The sequence below is a fragment of the Eublepharis macularius genome, chromosome 5, assembly GCF_028583425.1.
Source record: "Eublepharis macularius isolate TG4126 chromosome 5, MPM_Emac_v1.0, whole genome shotgun sequence".
NCBI classification, from domain to species: domain Eukaryota; kingdom Metazoa; phylum Chordata; class Lepidosauria; order Squamata; family Eublepharidae; genus Eublepharis; species Eublepharis macularius.
The window spans coordinates 54,777,772-54,800,028 of NC_072794.1; the positions used below are offsets into that span (position 1 = coordinate 54,777,772).

Here is a 22,257-nt window from a genome sequence, read left to right on the forward strand (position 1 = left end):
AACAATTTTATGAGGACCTTAAAACAAGTCTGAAGAAGTCTTGAGGTCTATCCAGGAGCAGGAATCTGCTAGCAGCGGTCAGAATAAATAACTGGAGGAAAAGACCGAGGACTGGGAAAGATCTCAGGCAAAGGATCTGCATGAGTTGAAATTGCACAAAGTGCAGCCCATGTTAGACGTCAGTGGCTTGCAGGGAGAAGTACTGCAGCTGGCAGCCCTGAGTGGGGAACTTTCTATAGACTTCTTTACTCTGAATGCATCCCTACGTCATTGGATATGAAGCAGTCAGTAGACTATAGTGATCATTTGCAACTCAACTTTCCTGCGTGGATAAGTCACTCTAGTTGCAAATGATTGCTATAACACAACAAATCCACATTACCCTACAATATTTGGATACAGACCCCCTATACATATATGGAACAGAAAGTCCAGGAGAAGACCTGGAAATATGAGGGCCTGAAGGACATTTGCTACACCCTGGAGTATTGGGGAAATACTTTATAGACTTCACTATCCCATGAAGCATTTTAAAGGTACGTGCTTTGTACTTTGGAAAGCTTCATGTGCTATACTACCCTTGGTATCTGGAAACCACTCATGAGGTTGCTGTGAGATGGAAAGGACAGGATAAACTTCTTAGCCTAGGGTTGGATAAACCTTATTCTAGAGTTGCACACCAAAGTTTCCAGATGGTCAAGAACACACGGCAGATTCTCCTTTCCAACTACGCGCACCTTGACACTACTTCTCAAGATCTTGACCTCCATTCCTGTTCTCCTCAATGTACATTAAATATATGTTAACTCCTTTCCCAAGCCCAGGCCACAAATCTGGTATTCTCTATCATGCTGCGGGGGCGGGGGGGGGGTCTAATAAGTATGTACGTGCAGAATCAGAAGTGATACATGCTGAACTGCACTCAGAGACAATTACCATGCCACACTGATTGCATTAGTTTACTCACTAGTGGTTGAGTTTTATTAACTTGTTGGAAATGTTAGAGTGTGTTGTTAAGTTCGGTCTTTGTTATCTGTTAATAATATACATGCCTGCATACAAGGTCAAGAGCAGGCAAAGACATCCTGAGTCCTGACACTATTTCAAGTTTATAAGGTTCTCATAGTATTGGCAAAAATGGTAATTCATTTTTTTCCCGTTTATTGGATCCAAACTGTATGTTACTTATGGTTGTTGTGGGTTTTCCGGGCTGTATTGCCGTGGTCTTGGCATTGTAGTTCCTGACGTTTCGCCAGCAGCTGTGGCTGGCATCTTCAGAGGTGTAGCACCAAAAGACAGAGATCTCTCAGTGTATGTTACTTAATTTGGACCTACTAATGATTACAAGTGGGGTTCCAACTGGTCTTTTGGCTGTCCTTGTAATATCAGAGACACAGCAGTTATCAGGTGAGGTTATTTAACACCATGACATGAAAAGTTTCATCTGCCCATTTCTGCATATTAAACCACTATTAAAGGGAGAGGACATTTCGTCAATGGCCAGTTAGCAATGTCAATTACAAGGGAAGAGGGTGCCGTATGGGAGTTCTCCCTACATCTGAAAACCTTCCTCAGGATTTTTTAAGCTCTCAGGTGGTTGAGCAGGCTAATTCCACACACACCCCTCGCTTTTTTCCTTTCACCTGACTCTTGACATTCTATTCTCTTAGAACATATTCAGCCCTCATCAAATTTAGATTCTTTTTGAGCAGATAATTTACAATCTCATAATTTTCCAACACATCTGGAGAATTCCCCAATTAAGAGATTTTTAAAACAAACTATCCTCTATCTTGAATGCTGTGGATAGCCTGGTTTTGCTGCTTTCATAAGCTTCACAGGGCCAGCCACTTTACTATTAGATATTACTGCCCTTTAAAGAAATAATCCAGGGGAACTCTGGGAAAAGGAAGGAGAAAGCAGAGCCCATTGCAATTGTGACTGAGTTCTGAGCGAGTGTGGAAGTTTGTCCAGACCTCAGCTGAGTGTGTGGACAGGGGTGTTTTTGTAACATTTGCCACAAAAAAATAGCTGCAACTTTTAAAAACCGAACTCTAAAGGTAAAGTCTGTTTTCAGATGTGATTGGTCAATTAAGCATGTCTAGACAAGGCCGTTTAAATGGTATGGGGTAATAACTGTTGGTTTTCCCACATTTAGACGTACGTTGCACCAGATCTACAGAAAATGTCATGAAATCTTCCACATGGATAGTATTAGCAAATGTGGACTGGTTGTGCTAAGATTTTGTGGGGATGTTCATTATGAGACTGAATTCCTCCCCCCTCCTGTAATTAAGTCAAATGTGCCCAGAACAATATATATACATCAAACATTTACTATAGATGTGCGTAATTTAGGCAATTTCGGTTAGACCCAGCAATTCACAAGTGCAAGGATTACAGATCTTTTCCACATTTCCCTCTTCCCAACAGTTCTTTCCACCCCTGGGAAAATTGATTCCTGGGATTGTGAGACTTTGGGAGACTAAAAGCCCTGTGAGTTGGGGGCTGCTCTGAGGGGTGAAATCACCTCACTCTTCTGTTAGCAAAGATCTACTGACAGAAGAGGTAGGAAGGGCGATTTCATTCCCTTTACCTTCCACATTGCAGCTCCACACCCACATGCAGGATTATTAGTCCCTGTCACTTCAGTAACGCTGGGAAATGGCAGGGGGTGGGGAGGAATGCAAGAAAGATCCATGACGATCAGTGTCTTCTGCCGGTGGATCACTGAATCCAAACTTCAAGTTCCAGTGACAGAATCTGGGCTTTTGAAACAAAAATTCAGGACATCTTCTGTACTTCTTTGCTGTCATTGCCAACCAGTTTCTCTGCCGAGCCACAAACAGGGCATAGAAGCTAAAGCCTTCCCAAGTGTTGTCTCCTAGCACTGGTATTCAGAGGTTTACAGTGTCTAAATATGGAGCTTCCCTTTGGTCATCACGGCTAGTAGCCTCCGATGGATCTATCTGCTATGAATCTGTCTAATATCCTTTAAGTGCCATCTATGCCCATGGCCATCGCTACATCCACCAGCAGCGAATTCTTCATTTTGATTACTCATTGAGCAAAGAGTATTTCCTTTTGTCTGTTTTTCTCACTAAAGAACTCAAGTTGAAGACCACACTCTAGGCTAAGACTGATCGATCATTCCTAACTCATGCCTAACATCCGCCTCACTTTCTCATAGCTATATCATGCTCATGATACAGCTATGAGTGAGTCTCTCTCCTTCTCTCCAAGGGACTGATACAGTCTGCATTTCTTAGCTTTCACAACGCTGCAGCATCAGGGGCTCCCACGCAGCCCATTCACTGGCCTCGCACTTCTTCCTCTTCCCATTGTCTCCAGTTTGTCTCCAGCCTCATTTTGCAAGAGCAAAACTGACTTGTACCACCCCTCGCCCTGTGTCTGAACTACAGTAGCCTCCAAATCCATACATACAATGTACAACCAGTCCGGCATCTTTATTTTGTACAGATTTAGCTGTTTTGGAGTCCCTATGTTCAGTGATTTGTCCCAGGTGATGCTTCCCTGTTACATTTCTTTGTATTGTGCTGCAATATTTTCAGACCATTTCTCCAATGTGTGTAGTCCCAGTGAAAGGCCTGTATGAATCAAGAAAATAGCTGTGAATATCTATCAAGCCAGGATTTGGCTCGACTGCAGTACCTCACCATCACTGTAAAACTAGCTACAAAGTTTCTGAATATCAAAACAAATGTGTTGTGCTTGGATCTGCTTTGCTTCCAGATTGGAAAGGAAGCTAGAAATGAAAAAAGGGTGTGATTTTCAATCTATATCCTTAGAACCTAATAAGTGATGGTAGAAAAGAATTAGGTGTCAGGTGGTAAAGCGGCTGGGGAAAGAGTTTTATCAGAAGCCTGGCCCTACCTTCCATACCATCTGCTGTATGCAGAAACACAAGACCTGCTAACAGAAGCTGGTTCTGTGTATTTAATATTTAATGTCAAATTGAAATGGCATTATAGAGCTCTGCCCAGTACCAGTAGGTTTTACTCTGTGTCACTGCCAGCTCACAGGTGTGGCACGAGCCCAATCTAGTTCAAAAGAAACAAAGCTAGAGATTAGCACAAGGATGAGACAGTCACTCCGCACCATCTCACGCATTACACAGAAACAAACTGGGATTTGCCATTGAGGATAAAGGGGATTGCAGCAATTGCTGTCTGTGTGGGAGGATGCAGCTATGTAACACCCATTTCCAAAAGCTGGCTGCTGTATTCACATTTTAGATGCAATCTGAAAGCCAAGGCATTAATGGGAACTAAAGCCAGGGCCTTAACACTTGATTGTTTGGGAGTATACAAACGAGTGCATCTTAATTTCACCTTCTTTTGTCTAGTCCCATCTTGTATGTTAGAAATGCAGGCACCATCGACTGCAGAGGGACTCACCAATCCAGCCGTTTCCTACAGGAATGAGACCGTCACTGTGCATCAGGAACTTATGTACACAAAGGACTGGCCTATTGCCTGTTAATGAAGCCAGCAGAGACTGTTTAAATTCTTTTACATGTGTAGAACTGCAGCCTCCATAAACTGAATGTGCCAGTACACACACATGGTAGCATGTATGTTATGCAGACACTTTGTTCATACAAAATATAACCATAGACATGAATGGTAATCACATGGACCAATTCCTAGATGAATAGAGCAATACTATTTAAGCATAATGCTCAAATAGTTCCATATGATCGTCATCTTGCCAAGTAATTGTCACAGAGAAATCACATTCTGATACCAAAGGCCACAGCCATGCAACTTGTAAGATGGGTGGGGTCAATGTAATTACTTAATAAGAAGCTTTGACAGCGGAATTTGATGCAAGGAAAGTGGAGATGAAATGTTACATGTTCCACTGTCTGCAAGTTCACACCTCTGCTTCAGCCACTGGCTCTGAGAAATGCACGTGAAATGACTTTGATTGCAAAAAAAAAAAAAGGTGATTTATTGGAATTTGGTATGAATTGCTTTAAACCCCAGTAACTGCTGGCTTGTGGTGAATATTGTTCAAGATTACTTTGTCATTCAACTGGCTGTAAACAAAATGAAACACCCCAACCCACATCCTATGCCTACATTTGTCTTACTTTGATGCCAAAAAAGGTATTGCAGTAAGGTATGTGGTTTTTTAAAAAAGCAATCACCTCTATTTGCTTTTTCACATGGTCAGGGACTTTCACATAGGGCAGAAAGGCAATTGAATGTCTCTTCTGCATATCTGAAAACCTGATACTTTGAATTCTTAAAAGAGAATCAGATTTGCAGTCTGTGACGAAAGCCATTTTGCTGAACTGAAATCATTTTCTGTGAGAGTAAACTTCCTAGTCTGTTCCCCCCCTTTGAGATAATAATATTTTACAGTCTGTTGATCAAATGTAAATAAACCCAGTTTCACAGCAGTACTTTCATTACCAAAGCACTGACATGTAAACATGCAAATTACTAACAAGGAAGAGTGGCTTATGAACACAGGCAGAGTACTTGACCATCAAGTAACAACTGGGATTAAGGATACTTGTTTCCAGAAAAGAGAGTTTAGCTTTCAGGCAACCAGACCTCTTGCCCATTCAATTTTTAAAATTAAGATGTAAACTTTGTCCTCATGTCTTGGCTTGGTGTAGTGGTTAAAAGCGCAGGACTCAAATCTGGAGAACTGGGTTTGATTCCCCACTCCTCCACTTGAAGCCAGCTGGATGACCCTGGGTCAGTCAGAGCTTCTTGGAGCTCTCTCAGCCCCACCCACCTCACAGGGTGTTTTGTTGTGGGGATAATAATAGCACACTTTATAAACTGCTCTGAGTGGGTGTTAAGTCATCCTGAAAGGCTGTATATAAATAGAATGTTGTAGTTATTATTATTATTAGATATGAAAACATTACATGCATAGATGGAGCTGTGAACAAGATTCAAGATTCTGGTCAAAGATTTTCTAGCTAATACATTAGCAATAATATTACGGCTTGGTTCTCATGACATTGTCCCCCGCACACATCTCTACAGCCACTGCAGAGGTTTTACTGTGCTGTGGTGCTCACTTCTATGGGCATAAGGGCACCTTGAGAAACATGACCATATGCCCAGGGAAGCACTAGTGGCAGGGTGAGTGCCACAGCGGGGGAGAGCCTCCACAGCAGTCAGAGAAAAGCATGAGAGGAACGTCATAGGATCCACGCCTATCTCAGGAACAGCCAAAGTGATGGCCAAAGAACTGGGAAATCAGGGCTTAAGTCCCCATTCTACCATGAAACTTGCTGGTTGACCTTGGGCCAGCCATTCTCACTCTACTTAATTCAAGTCCTTCGATTGTTGTGAGAATTAAATGCGGAAGGGGAAAATGGTGTGCCAGTTTGAGCTCCTAGGAGGAAGTATAGAACAAAAATACTAGATAATTAGTAAATCCACAGCCCATACATGGAACTGTTGAAAACAGTTCGAGGAATGTTGCATGGAGAGTCAGCTTCACTATCTCGACTAATTTTTTTGCATTTAAAAATTGGGCTTGACCTAGGCAGACTTTATGAGTATGCTGCAGCCTGCATCTGTACCTGGCTGTGTGCTGTAAAACATGAGAAAACTGAGCATCTCTTTGTAGAAATATTAAAGGCAGTGTGAGCAGCCACTGACTGTGTGGAAATCCTTCCCACCACTGCACTAGAATCAATGGGGAAGGGGTGTGTGTGATTCTGCCACAGCCAACCCAAAAAATGCATGGAAGGAACTATGTTACACTTCGAAAACTCCTCTGGAGTTATTCGGTTCAGTTTTAGGTGTTAACAGTAGGCCTTTCTAAAAAAAAAGTTCTACTTCATCTTGGTTCGTGTAAAGGTCAAGAACAACCACAGCTGAAGGAACATGAACAAGTAAGAACTGAACACACTAAGTAACTGGCCTTTTTTTTTTAAAGAGGAACTTGTAGCTTGGGGGAGGGCAGGCAATCTTCATGGTTTTGTAACTTGTAAAAATCTGTGTGCCGCAACAGAGAACGCAGGACAGCAAGTATACAAATATGCATACACCTTGTTGTTCTAGTTGGTTTTGTTCTAATTTTTCAACCTTTTCTCTCAAACTTGGGGTGCGTGCGTGCTGGAGAACAGCAAGCTCACAGATTGCAGTATGGCTCATAAGTACCGAAAGCAGGGTTGCCGATTAGTTGGCCCCCGGTCATACATTTTCAGGTTTCAAGTTTCACCTAATCTTGAGGACTAGAAACTAATTTTTTTAAGATGAAAGCCAAGATTTCAAGGACTCAACAAAAGCTGCTAGGAGGGAGTACATAAAGGGTAGAATCGCTAGTCCCTTTCTTTCCTCTTGAAATGACACAGTTCTATTCTAGTTTCTTAGACACAAACCACTTGTGTTCAAGACTTTGTGTGCCCATACTATCATGTAGGCCAGAATCTGGTCTTTTGTTAATTTCTTATCAATTACTCATTCTTAATTTGGACCCATATGTGGATACTTAAATCCAGAGACTGGAGCAACAGATAGACAATACAAAATCTGAAATCTTAAAAGCAGTACCTGTAGCTTTAAGAAAGCCACAGTTGTGGATGCCATTGCTAGCCACCCACAGCAGTATCGCAGGCCATCAACCCTTGAATTTCTGTCAGTAAAAAGCAACGAGAAGGAGCAGGGCCCTTTTCAGGGCTGCTTTGGCCTTTGAGGAAGGACTTCTCAAGCCTGACTGCTTGGAACTATTTAACAGCAGTCACCTCATGACAGTCAGTGTGGTGTAGTGGTTAGAGTTTTAGACCGGGATCAGGGAGACCCAGGTTCAAATCCCCAATCTGCTGTGGAAGCTCACTGGGTGACTTTGGATCAGTCACCAACACTCAGCCTTGTTGAGAGGATAAAACAGAGGAGAATGATGTAAGCTGCTTAGGGTCCCCACTGTGAAGAAAGATGGGGTATTAATGAAGTAATATAACTGAAAATGGGAGGAGGGGAGATAAAAAGTGGTTGGTTGGCAGGTGGGAAGGAGAGACAGAAATAGGGGAAAGGATATGAGGGCTGCCAGGAGGCGGGAAAGAGGAAATACGGAGGGTGAAAGTGAGGTACCTCCCTCAAGTCCTTGCAGGCTCACCCCTGTACAACTGACTTGGCCCAGCCAGCACTACAAAACTAGGCTCCACCAGGTAAATGGCACCACCTCATTCAGCTAGAATTTTCCCAGGGAGCAGCAAGAAGGGAAAGTTGAAGATGGGGGGCAGATCAAGTTGGAAGGTGGGTAGGAAGGAGAGGCTATGGGGGCTTTCAGGAAAGGGGAAAATGAGGTGCATACTGCAAGTTCATACAGGTCCCCTGCTTGTTTCTTATAATTACTACCTGTAGTGACTCCATGGTGTGAACGTAACCATGAAAATTCCTAGGTGGCCCATCCCCTACATGGAACATTCAGGATCTCTAAAAACTCCCTTATCATATTGCTAGGAGACTTTGGGAAAAGCTCTGATACAGGGGTACAGAATTGGTAAATGAATAGCGAAGATAAACCCTAAAGTGCATTTGGTGACATCTGTGCATGAAAACCTCCATACTCTGCCCAGAGCTCATAAGAACAAACATTAGCACTCTCTACAAATGGAAAAGATCTTCTACATTCTAACTGAAAATGACTTGCTTTGGAGCAGATTGCAGTCCTTATAATTCCTGCAAGCAGAGCATGTGTGGGATCCAAATTCTTATTGCAAAGGAAAAGATACCACCACATTTCGAAAATGCAGAAAAACAAAACAAAGAAATCGCTTTCATTCTAGGAAATGAAAACAAAGATTCTCCTTTTAGCCTAAAAGGGATATTTAAAAAGTGTGTGTGTATATGAATTAATTATTCAGTTACAATGACAATTATGGCTTCTTAGAACTGGTACAGCTGTATTAAGAATCTGAAGACTGAGCCCAAAATAAAGCTGTAAAAAAAGACATTCTAGAAAGCCAACAGGAAATGCAAAAATAAAACCGTGTGAAAATAAAGGGTATGGAGTGGACAAAAAACATTTTGCACCTACCTAATAAATTTGGTTGCAAAGAGCAGACACACAGCTGTGAAGTTCTTTTGCACACATACAAGATACAGGATTGTAGTTCTGCTAGCAAACTAATCTATAAAACTGCAGTCCTAACTGCAAATGCCAGAGACAACATATGTGAAACATAATCCTGAAAGGCCCGGTTTCTGAAGATGTAACTAAGAATTTGTACTGATCAAAAAATACTATCATGGAGCAATAACAGGTTCTTGGCCTACCATGCACTCCAAGAAACAATTTATTAAAAGTATCTTATTAGGCCTAGGAATACAAAAGCTAAAACAATGTCTCTGATACTTTATTAATAAAGCTGAAAAATACATTTCTTGAAAACTGACAAATTAATAACATCAAAATATATTCCACAGTTTCAAACAATTTGATTCACACAACATCCTCATGCAGAACTAAAAGTTTCTTTGGTATCACTTTGGCACAATTTAATGAAGAGCTGGGAAGAATGGCTTTCTTAAGTGTCTTTCCTGCACTTTTAGAGAAAGTCAGTTTTTCACCATACAAGAGCTTCATTTTGGCATGACTGACGCATTCAAAGCTGATGGCATACTCATCAGCTTTCTTGAAAAATTCTCCAGTCAGTGACCGGAACTAGAATGATGACAGTAATATTTTATATTTTCTTTCCATTTTGTATGCTGGAAATTATATTGTCTGGTTCAAGCAAAGGAAAACAGTTCTGGATAATCATATTCTGTGGGCAAAACACACAAGATAAACTTTAATCAGTAGCATTCATGCATTTATGTCAAGGAAATGTTTAGCAGCATCTAAAAGTTATTAAAAAGTCTAAGTCTACATATGAACATAAAATGGAAAAGAGACTTCTTTGGAAATGTTTCAGTAATGTATCCAGCCAGATTAATGCCCTGTAGTTTAGTGGCATTTGATTTCAAACATAACTAAATCAGTTATGTGATTCAGAAGACTGAGTCCTTTCTAGGTGGAGGCTGGAACATAAATTAAAAAATAATTGCATCAAAAGTCTACCTGTGTTGGAATCCATTTCTTCAACACAATCAAGAACCATAAAATGAACTACCATGTCAATCCACTCCAGCTCTATACCACTGTGCAGAACACCTATAGCTAAATATTTCTGTTATGTAGGGAGTTTTTTGTATCAACCAACTTCAATAATGTGATCTTTTACTATTTTTTATAATTTAAAATATTATTTTTCTAATCAGAGTCTAAGATGACACCATAGCAGCTTAACCTTATATGCTCTATTCTTTTCTTTTAGCAGCAAGGAAAAGAGCCGTTTGAAAAGGGGGGGGGGGGAAGCATTTTATTTTTGCAATCTTTACTACTACCTTGTGGCTTCCTGCCAAATCTGTTTTTGTAAGCTCAAACACATAAATGCTGGCCTTATTAATCTTGCTTCACAAGTCTTGCATTCTAAAGCCTTTATCACCTTGTTCCTCTCCTGTGAATCCTCTTTGGCTTCTCCACATCCTTCCTAAAATGTGGCAACATGTAACTGAATAAAATGCTGTAGCTGAGGCCCAAGAAGGGCTGATCCAAGTGATGCTCCATCTTAATGCATTATGCTTTTATTACATATGTGCTTAAAGTACATCAAATACAAATGCAGAGTGAACAAATTCTATGACTGATGTTCTATCTTTTGAATGTATTGGAGACCTAAATTCTAAGATGGAACCAGCCCATTTAGATTCTTTGGTAGGCTATAATTTTTTAATTTACTTTTATTTATTCCCCACCTTTCTCCCCAATGGGGACCCAAGGTGGCTTATATAATTCTCATCTCCTCCGTTTTATCCTCACAACAATCCTGTGTGTAGGCTAAGGGTATGTGACTGACCCAAGGTCACCCAGCAAGCTTCCATGGCAGAGTAGGAATTCGAACCTGGTTCTCCTGATCCTAACCATTACACCACACTGGCTCCCATGATATGAAACTAATTGATAAAATGGACTTACTTACAAGAGCTTGCTATCTAGTTAATTTTTTAAAAAACACAGTGCTGGTGACAATTTTATCCAAACATTATATAATTGACTGTTTTAGCTGGGTCAGCGTAATCATTTGATTGCCGGCATTTTGGAATCGGTTTGAAGAACGTTGAAAAGAACTTGGAAATGATTTGAAACAATTGAACATCGCATTTGGTTTTTGAATCTTTTGCTCCTGAAGAAGCACTGCATTACGTGCGAAACGGAGATGGCCGTGAGGTCCGTAGAGCAACTGGGTCTGGCAAAGACAAGAGGAGTCTCCTGGGCTGCTATAATTTGCACGATACCACCCACACTTTCCCACAGGGCAGGGGTGGGCAAATTGCGGCCCACGGGCCACATGCAGCCTGCTACAGAGTTTTTTGTGGCCCGCCAAGACAGTCATAAAAATCCACCTTGAACCGAGATTTCCTTCCCGTGCGCGACCAAAGATTTGTCTCGTATTTTCCACTAGGACGGCTACGTCAATACGCATGCGCAGTGTAGATACGCGCTTTTCCGGTTGATCTGGTTAATTTCAATTTTGTCTTTGCAACAGTAAATCTATAAATTTCCAACTTTAGTGAAACCATGAACCCTCCGAAAAAACGTAAACTCGGTGATGAGTTTTAAAAGGTGTGGCCCTCCGCTAACCTCTGCTCCCACAAAGTGGCCCCCGAGCCAAAACAATTGCCCACCCCTGCCATAGGGGGGTTACCGAGCAATTCTGTCTTTGAGACTTTTGGAGGAAGCAGGAGTTTCTCCTTTCTCTATTAGTAGATCTTATACAGCACTTCTTGCACTTTACCAGTCGGATGTTTACCATCAGCCGGTTGGAGTATAAAAACCAATGATGTATAATGAAATTGTAAACTTGATATTTAAATTGTAAACTTGTAAAGAGTCATTATTGGTCTGTAAAGAGTTGTTGATTATATTGATTATATGCATTTGATTATATGTATTTGTATGAATTTATTTTTGGTACTGAAAAATTGGTTCATTGATTGAATTTGTGTACAGGGGGCTTTGGTTGTTTTTTTATTTACCCTAAGGTGCCTGCACCTTAACATCATGTTTATGGCCAGACACATTCCAGGCGTGAGCAATGGAGTGGCAGATGCTCTGTCTTGCCTGCAGAAGGACCGGTTTCATCAGCTTGCCCCCAAGGCCGATTTGCAGCCAACCCAGATGCCTCAAGACATTTGGCAGATTGGCAGGCCGGGGCCTGCAGCGCAATCCAGGCAGCAATTGCCCCTAACACCCAGAGGGCCTACGACAGAGCGGTCTTGCAGTTCTCAAGGTTCAGGTGCCAGGTAGGTCATCACCAGCTGTGGCCCATCCCTGTTGAGCACCTCATGCAGTTCTGCATGACCCAGAAAGGTAAGGGGCTGGCAGTCAAGTACATTCAGGGCCAACTGGCGGCACTGGCCTTTGCGAGCAAGGCCAGGGGCCTGGTAGACAACACCAGGGACTTCAGAATCCGGAAGATGCTAGACAGGTGGGCCCAAGAGGGGACGGCACCCAGAGATCAGAGACAGCCCATCTCACCAGATATCTTTAGGGGTTTGCGGTCAGTGTGGGCCTCGGTCTGTGCTTCCAAGTACGAGGAGAGTCTCTTCCACGATGCTTTCCTGACAGCATTCTTCAGGGCGCTCAGGGTCAGCGAGTTAGTAACCATGTCCCAGAGGGACGAGTTGAACAGGGCCCTGCAGGCTAGTGATGTTAGGTTCAAAGGGGAACACGTAGTTATAACCATCCGGCGCTCTAAGACTGACCAAAAGCAGAAGGCGGTGGCAGTCATATTGGGCCCATGCACAGAAAAGGACCTGTGCCCAGTCCTCGCCCTTAGAAGCTACATCAAGGCACAATGTGATGATCGAGGGGTTCTATTTCACCATGGGGATGGGGCACCACTTACCAAGAACCAGTTCTGGGTGGTCACGGAATGCACACTATCCAAGCTGGGCCTATCTAATGTCAAATTCGGCACCCATTCTTTATGGATTGGGGCAGCATCCACGGCTGCAACCATGGGATATCCGAGACCGGCAATCCAGCGGGTAGGGTGGTAGCGCTCCTCTGTCTACCAGGCTTATGTCTGCCTTTTGAATCAGGGGAACCCTTCTTAGCACTGTTTTGTCTCGCAGGTGGTGGCAGCCACCGTGACGGGGTGAGGATCCTCATCTGCGGCCACAGCATGGTCTTCAGGGCAGCACACAAGGCAAAAAGGACACGGATTGGGTCACAGCTTGGCCTGAGCCAGTGGGCCACCATTGAATGGCAAGGCAGAAGAGGCCTGAGGTGGATGGGATTATTGCCGCTCTTGTTCGAACAGAGGGGTCCACCACCCCAAATTCTGGTAGTGCACCTGGGGGGCAATGACCTGGGCCTCATTAAGGGTAAGGCCCTTTCCTTACAGGCGCAGGCAGACTTGCACGTGATAGGCAAGCACTGGCCTGGAGTACTGGTCAGCAATGCTGCCGAGCCGGATCTGTCAGGAACAGGGGCGGTGCAAGGGTTTTCAGCACTTGCAGCTGGCCGGCTGGGCGCCCCCTGTGCACACGGGAGCATGCGCGCTCCAGCCTGCATGATGACGTCATGCGTGACGTCATCATGGGAGTGCATGCGCCGTGCTGGCCGGATCGCTGTGGCGGGCGGCTCTGATGGTGTGCAGGTGGCCTCCGAGCTCTCTCGCTCGGTTGCTTGTGCCGCCGCAGATGCCTGTCTGCAGTGGCTGTGCCCGGCCAGGGCCGTGTGCTGGCGGCGGCGCGGGGCGGGAGGGATAGGAGGCTGCAGCTCTGTGGCGCGCGCTCCCGCCCCCCGCGCCTCCTCCGGCACTCCCTCTGGCACCCCGCGCCTGAGGCCACCACCTACCTGGCCTCAATGGGCGCGCCAGCCCTGGGCAGGAAGCATTGGATCCTGCAGCAACAGAGAGGGCAAGGAGAAAGACCAATGGAGACTTCTTTAAAGCCTTGGCGGGTGGGTTGGGAATTTACCTGCCCCATCTGCAAATCAGGGCCGAATTTGCAGACCTCTATCGAGGGGATGATGCGCATCTTTCCGTGAAGGGGAATGAGTTATTCTTGGAGGATCTGCAGCAAGGGCTCAGGGTGGCTTTAGGCCATCTGTGGGGTGCAAAGGCCTAAGCAGAGACTTGGCCTGGGAGGTAGCAGGTTAGAAGTAGGGGGGAAAGCAGCGGGGCAGCGAGCACCTGTGGCATATTCTCATTGGTGGGGAATTGGGGTCTGTCAGGAGCGTCTGGCTGCCTCGCGGCCCAGTGGCGAGGACAGACACTCGGATGGGAAACCTCTGGACAAGTCAGTCCTCCCCAGGCTTTGTGGCCGGGAGGGGGGACTTTAAGGGGGGAACCACATTGCCTGGCCAGGCTGGGGCACATCCATATGAGGGATGGTTCACACTTGGGGCAGAGGGTGGCTCGCCAAGACATGTCAGGGAGGAGGTCCAAGAACGACTCCAGGGCCTGACCTGTACCGCTAGTTAGGCCCTTGTCGTGGTTGCAAGTTATGTTGTCATTATTTAATAAACGGCCCTTTATACTCCAAATCTGGTGTCTGCCTCTTCATTTTGACTGGGGCAGGGGGTGGGTGGGCAAAATCTCTTAGATCAACTTCAATGTGAACTTCAGATGTGGAGGAGATTAGGTAGCAGAGGTGTCCAGTGCACTGCCTGGTCAGTTGAAGGATAGCTTTGGTTTGGTTTTCCCAAGCAATTTTGATAGGATCCCTGAGCAATGCTTGGTGTTGGAAAACCTTCTCCATTGACTCCTTCCATAAATTTTTACACTGGATCATTCTGATAAAAGATTTGTTTATGGGTTGGGCTCTTATAGCTGGCCTGTTGTACTGTAAGGTTACTGTACACTGTTTTACTATTTTAGGGCTGTCAACATTGTAACCCACTTTAAGACCTGGAAGGGTGAAAAGTAGGGTAAAAATGCCATAAATAAATAAAGCTTATCTTTCAATATCACCGTTGTTTCCTTCTCAGATATCCTGTTACCTTTTTTTTAAAAAATCTATTATCTGGACTGTATTTTATAGGAAGAAAACAAAGATGGGTTACAAAAAAAAAGATCTACTGACCAGTGAAGAAAGTAGTCACTTTTAAATAATCTTGTTAAACTTTCGAAGTCTTCATATGTAAAACGTAACTCTTCAAACAAAGTAGTCAGGAACTGTGTATATACTGGGCTCTGCTGTGAACGTGCAAAGGCAGGAATAGTTTGTGACAATCTGAAATACAACAATACATATTTTTAAAATGTACCAGTTTTGTAAATCTGAATAGGAACATCAGAAATACCAAATATTAATCAAAAGTTTTGAAGGTGAGATGGCCCCACTAAATTCTCATTATCCAGTAACATCTGATTTGTAAAAAGGGTAGGTAAAGGTAAAAGTAGTCCCCTGTGCAAGCACCAAGTCATTGCTGACCCATGGGGGAACATCGCATCATGACATTTTCTTGGAAGACTTTCGTTATGGGGTGGTTTGCCATTGCCTTCTCCAGTCATCTACACTTTACCACTACACCACACTGGCTTTTGTGGACTGGGGCTGTTGAATAGTAGCAAGCACCCAGTCCTAATTAAGTCATGCAAATTGCAAGGTATCAAGTTGCCCCGTGATTTCTGCTGAGTCCTCCCTCAGAGGTCAAAACCACCTTGGAAAGGGCCCTGCCTCTTCCCTATGCCTTTTATTGACATAAATCAAGGCTGGAAAGGCTGGCAATCTTCTTGTCATTGCCTAGCACAGCCACTAAGCATATTTGTTTCTTCAATCTACAGGTGTTGCTTCTATTATTTTGACGGGTTTTAAAAACATTCCAATGTTTTTTTTTCCCATTTCAGATTTTCTGCAAACCTGGGCATTTTTCAGGTTTAAAGAAAACTCTTGTCTTGTCTGTCCATAGCACCAGTCTCTGGATTTAAGTATCCATATATTTGGCCATGTTTCGAATGAAATATATCAATGTCAGATATACAAAGCAGTGGTTACTCAGCGACCAAGATGGAGTAATCTCACATCCAAAACCCTTTAATTAATACATTTTATCTACTCGTCCTCCAAGGAACATAGAATGGTATATGTTGTTCTTCCCTCCTCTATTTATCTTCACAACTCTGTGAGGTAGGTTAAGCTGAGAGTGTGAGAGTTATATGAAAGAGTAGAGATTTGAACCCAGGTCTTCCGGTCCTGATCTAAAACTCTAACTACTACCCTCACTAGTTCTCTTTCTGATTTTCTCTACTTACGTTGAAGCCAAAAAGCCTGTGTGTTTAGCACAACTTACATCTTGACCATATCAATGCTATCCAATGGACTGAGATTGTTAATTGGTCCAGCAACCCTTCTGCCAGTTTTTATACTTGTAGACAGAAATTTACAGAGTCTGGGTAGTTAGCCAAGCTTAACTATAAAAAAAACCCAAGATGTATGGATAATAACATAGCAAAGATAGTAAAAGAGCAATTAAGACATGCATAAGATGTCTTCAATTTCTCTAATCTAGAAACTATACTTCTAACTTGCAGCTATCCTGTAACCAAAACCAGAAAAAATGAAGTTTATAATTCTCTATTTCCCTAACCAAGACCAAGAAATGCTCAATCTCTACCCATCAGGGGTGTGAAAAGGAAGCTCTTTTATGTATGGAGCTTGACTTGCTGTGTGCCATGATTTCTACAAATGCCTGGACACTTCCCAGAGAGGCCTGTCAAATGATTATTTAATTTAACTTTACCCATTGCCAGTGGGCACATAAAATATGAATAAAATAACTCTCAGAAGCTGCAGATCAATTGAAGTGGGTGAGTAATCAGAGCAGTGCATTTTCTCAGCCATGTCTCTGTTCCTTGAAGCATTCTAATAAGTGTACTTTAAATAAACAAATAAATACATCTATGTGAGCAAGAGAGCGAGAGCACTTCGAAATAGCCTTAGCAAGAAAGAATGCTCAGATTAAAAAAGGAGTGCTTGAGCTTGCAGCCATGTTGGTCTGCAGTAGAACAGCAGGATTTGCATTCAGAGGCATCTTAGAGACCAGTAAGATTTTCAGGATATAAGCTTTCGAGAGTCAGATAACTGAAGAAGAGAGCTTTGACTCTCGAAAGCTTATACCCTGAAAATCTTGCTGGCCTCTAAAGTGTCACTGGACTCAAATCCTTCTAGAATAAAATAAAAACACTACCACTTTTTAAAAGAACCATACACTTAACTGTTTTCTCATGTAACAGTACAGGTTAATGCATGGCTTTAAAAAGGCAACTGCCTGGGAAGGTGCAATGTCACACACTCCCAATCTGGCATGTGTGAATGAACACAAATAAGAGGGGTAACACAGCCTCCTGTAAAACTAATGGTAGATTAAGTATTTTCACAATCTTATCTGCACCAGAATTCTAGGCAATCAAAAAACAACTACAAAACCTTTATCTAAGATTGCCATTATGAATACTTATATCCTATGAGATCAATGGCAAAAGGAACATTTTGCAAAGTCAGCTGTTTTCACTTTTCAAACCCTCTATGATTATTTATTAAAAACCTTTATATCCCACACTTTCCATTAAAGCCTATGCAAGGGCAGTTCACAACAAAATAATCAAAATAGCTAGCAAATGGTCTAAACACGTGATGAGACTCAGGCTTATAATAAAAACCACAATCTCAAATCATAAAACAGAAAAATCTTTTCAAAAACCAGTACTAATGCATTAAGATCTAACAAAAGGACCAAATGGTCACAAAAATCTATACAAGAGCAACAATATGGTAAGGGAAAGAGGAAAAAGAAATACACGGCGAACAAACTTCCTTGAAAGGGAGCTTTCTTACTACTGCTGACTTTCCCCTGAAATGGACAGTTGCAGAGAAGTTATTGGTTGCATTTATTTTTATTTACTTATGTAGAACATCTACTGATATCTTCTCTAGAGACACAGGCTAATTCCGCACATGTTGGATAATGCACTTTCAATGTACTTTATCAATCGTTAGAGGTGGATTATTTGTTCCGCACACAAAAAAATCTGTTCCAAATGATCTATAAAAAGGATTGGAAGTGCATTATACAATGTGTGCGGAATCACTCACACTTGAGGCTGTGACCAATAAAATAAATGTAAATTTAAAAACTCAGTAAAGCAACAGCATAACAACACTAGCAATTAAGTATCCTTAGGGCACACTTTTGGCCTATATGGAGCAATGAGGTAGCAAGAGCTGACTATGTGCTTTAGAACACTCAGAGCCGGTGCCAGAGTTTCTGGCGCCTGAGGCCGGGGGCAACTTCAGGGCTGTTGCTGCGTGCACCTGGACAGCGTGATGACGTCACTGAATGTGACGTCATCACGCAGCATGCTGCTGTGAGCTGGCCTCATTGGCGCGGCAGACAGCTGGGATGGAGCGCAGGTGGCCTCCCAGCCCTCCCACTCAGTTGCCCCTCGTCGCGCTAGCCGCCTGCCGTGCCTGGCCCACAGCTATGTGCAGGCAGTGGCGGCAGCATGGGGCAACTGAGCAGAAGGGCTGGGAGGCTGCCTGCTCAGACTGCCCCGTGCTGTCACCGCCAGCACGTGCTCCCGGCCCGGCGCAGAAGCTGCGGGCCAGGCCGGCCGGCAGCCGGTGTGGCACACGGGCAGCTTCCCAGCCCTCCCATTCAACCACCAGTGCTGCCACCACCAGTGCTGCCACTGCCAGCTCCGTGGTGTGCGCCCTCGCCCCCAGCGCCCCCTCTGGCACCTCAGCTCTCGAGGCGGCTGCTGAACCCACCTCCATGGATGCGCCGGCCCTGAGAACACTCCCTAGAGTCTTCTGCAACAGGCAGGGATCCCTCAGCAGACTGGTCAATGAGGAGACAAGTTTTCCCCAAAGGGACCAAGACTGACAAAACCACTACCACTGGAAAATAGGGGCAGGAGTAAAATCCAGCTGGCAGACAGCAACCCTTAGTTCTAAGTAACTCTTCCCTCCCCTGCCTTCTAATCATCCCCGACTAGTCACAAATCTTCCAGCAGTATTTCAAGGTTCGCCTGAAGGCAGCCACCTATACTGATACTAGGCCTGTATGGCAGAATAAGAATGTGGTGCACCTCAGATTACAGATAGGAAAGCAGTGTAGTCTTTACATCAATCTATCCAACATATGGCAAGTGGAACTTCATTTAAAACACCTGACAATGTCAAAGGACAGTGGAATGATAGACCCCCTATTAAATTGGCCACTCCACATATGTTGCACAAGAAAGGTCTGAGTGAAAATTCATGCTAAGACAAGCAACAGCACCAAAGTACTATTAAATAAAGTATTAAACAACATCTGGTTAATATGAAAGACATTTATAAAGATTTCTCTCTCTTCCCTTCCCAAAATTGAAGGGGATGAATCCCCAACTTTTCATAAAATATATTCATTGTCAGCAAAATCTGGCACTATGGTAATCTGCACTCAACTGCTTTGATATCAGAATATTTTAATTACTTTTTACTGATAAAAAAATCTTCTATCTTTGCTTCCCAAACCTTTTTTTTTTTTGTTAGTTTTTAATTTATTTTTTTAAACCAAACAAACAAACAAAAACAATGTACAGAAGTAAAATAGAACAACAACAAAGTCTTAGTGAACTATATACAATAAATGTCATGCCAATATAGTTAAAACAAAGACAACTAGCATTTTTTTTCAATTATTTGATAGTCGTTGCTTCAAATCTGAGTAACAAAAAGTAAATGCTTAGGTGGAGAGTGATTTGTATTGGAAATGAATTCAATGAATGGTAACCATTTTGCAATAAAATCAGTTTCTTTCAAGTAGTGTTCATTCTGGTATAATTCGTCATGTATTTTTTCTTGTATATAATGGTCCCATATTTTTTCTAACCATTTTTCTGCTGTGGGAACTGTCTTTGATTTCCAATGTAAAGCTAGCAAGTTCTTAGCTACAACCAAAAGGTTGCTAATTAGGTCTTTTCTTATTTGTGGAATTTCAAAAGTATCCCATACATTCAAGAATATGATCTTTGGATCAAGGGGGATTTTGTAGCCCGTTATTTCTTTTATATAACATAATATATTATTCCAAAAAGGTTCTATTCGGGGGCATTCCCACCAGCAATGTTTAAACGTTCCTATATTTCCACACTCTTTCCAGCAGAGCGGAGGATTTGTTTTAGTTATTAGTGAGAGTTTTCTTGGTGTTATGTGCCATCTGTGAATGATTTTATAATTTTGGATTTGGGAGGTAACTGTCTTAGGTTTTAGAATGTTTGCAGTCCATATTTCTCTCCATTGTTCAGGTGTTAGCTCTATGTTGCAATCTAAGTGCCAATTTGTTTGGCATTTTAGAGTTTTAATTTGGTTGAGAGATAAAAGGATGTTGTATAGTTTAGAAATTAATCCCTTTTGTTTGAGTGATTTGGTATCAAGTAGGAGTTCAAAATCGGTTGCGTTCTTTTTAAGTAATTCTTGTATTTTTATTTGTTGTAGCATGTTTGAGAGTTGAAAATAGGTAAACCAGTGAATCTTGTGTTTTATTTTTTGTTCTAATTCTATTTTGTTTATGATTCCCTTTTTTGTTGTTATATCAATTATGCGGATCATATTTGCTTGGAGCCATATATTTTTAAAGGCTTTAGTTTGCTTCCCAAACCTTTTTGAGAAATTGTTATGTTCTAAGTCAAGCTTCCTGCACAGCACAAGAGAACACATTTCTTAAATCTACCTCAGAGTGCTTTTTAACACTGATTTTTGTCAAGATTTAATTTTTTAAAACCCTTTCAATATCTTATTATCTCTAATTTTCAACTTGGCCCTACGTATGGGTACTTAAATCCAGAGACTGAAGTCATGGACAAAAAGCAAGAAATTGTTTCAGATTTTAGATGTACCATCACTTAGTACTGAGCCACTGGCATGGTACAAAGTAAGATTATAGGCCTTTTCCGAATGCACGATTTTTGCTAGTTCTGGCCCCATAGCGCTTCTGGTTTTCTTCCAAATTCCACATGCTTAACTCCCCCTTCAGATACTAATATGCTGCTTTCAAGGGTTCTCTTCGAATTTTCTGCCTGCGCTTATTCCCTGATGCTTTTCTCGATATGGTTTTGAGTTGGCTTTTTCAATTGTTCAGAATTCTTTTGGTATTTCCTCCCTCCTCCCTCTCTTCTGCCCTCCTTCCCCACTCTGTAGGTCACTTCTTAATGACTGGTCTCTCTATCCTCATTTCAGCTTTTATCTTCCCCTTTCCCCCTCCTCCTCTCTCTTGTCCCTCTCCTTTCCTAAGATAGCTTTTTAAAAAAGAAACCCTCATGATGTTATAAAATTGTTATTGCATTGTGTCATATCAATCCGCTGGTGCCACACTTTGCCTCCCAGACCTGGGGCAGTCCAGGCAGGGCTCTCCAGTTTGGACCATAGCAGGGTGGTCATAAATAGAGATGGGCACGCAAAAAAGCCCACAAACAGCCTGTTTGCGAACAAGCTGTTCGTGAGGCCCCATTCTAAACGAACAGGTGGTTGTTGCAAGCCTCGTTCATTGTTGTTCGTCAAGCCAGACAGTCTGGCACCTGCAATCAATTCCCATGGCAACTCAGGCAGGGATTGTCTGAACTCTGTCTGAACTCCTGCTGTTGCCCTGGAAACCCCAATCTAAGCCCAATTTAGCTTGATAGGCAGGTCTTCCTTCCAAGTGTAGACTGGAGCTCCAAATTTGTTACAAGAGGAAAAGACCAGGGGGGAGGGGGGCACCCAGCTCTGACTTTCAGGGAGAGACAGCTGCTGTTAGAGAGACAGGGTGAGTGCATTGGAGCTTGAATTTTCTTTGTGTGTGGTGGGATAGGGATCTACCCCTTCAGGTTCCAGGGCTGCTGCCAGGCTCTGGGGCCAAGCTATTATTTATTATTGGTACCTTTCCTGCTGCTTGCTCAGGTAGGGTTTCTGGGAGTGGTGTGGTAGGAATCTACCCCTTCAAGTTCCAGGGCTGCTGCCAGGCTCTAGAGCCAAGCTATTATTTATTATTGGTACATTTCCTGCTGCCTGCTCAGGTAGGGTTTCTGGGAGCGGTGTAATAGGGATCTTGATGGCTGGAGGAGAGCCTGCTGGCCCCCACAAACAACTAACATGTTCGTGACAGGATCATGTTCGTCAGTGTTCGTTGTTCGTAGATGGCAACGAACAACAAACACCATGTTCATTTTTTTTTCTGTTC

General features: G+C 42.9%; 1 protein-coding gene across 1 annotated transcript in view; it reads right to left on the minus strand.

The window, feature by feature from the left end:
* Nucleotides 1-9,277: 9,277 nt before the first annotated feature.
* RPAP2 (RNA polymerase II associated protein 2) overlaps nucleotides 9,278-22,257 on the minus strand; it is a 68,358-nt gene continuing 55,378 nt past the window's right edge. Inside the window, exons 12-13 of the mRNA XM_054979529.1 lie at nucleotides 15,138-15,287; nucleotides 9,278-9,766 (exon numbers count right to left, since the gene is read on the minus strand). Of these exons, the coding sequence (XP_054835504.1) occupies nucleotide 9,766; nucleotides 15,138-15,287 (151 nt within the window). The 3' untranslated portion in view covers nucleotides 9,278-9,765. The remainder of the gene's footprint in view (nucleotides 9,767-15,137; nucleotides 15,288-22,257) is intronic.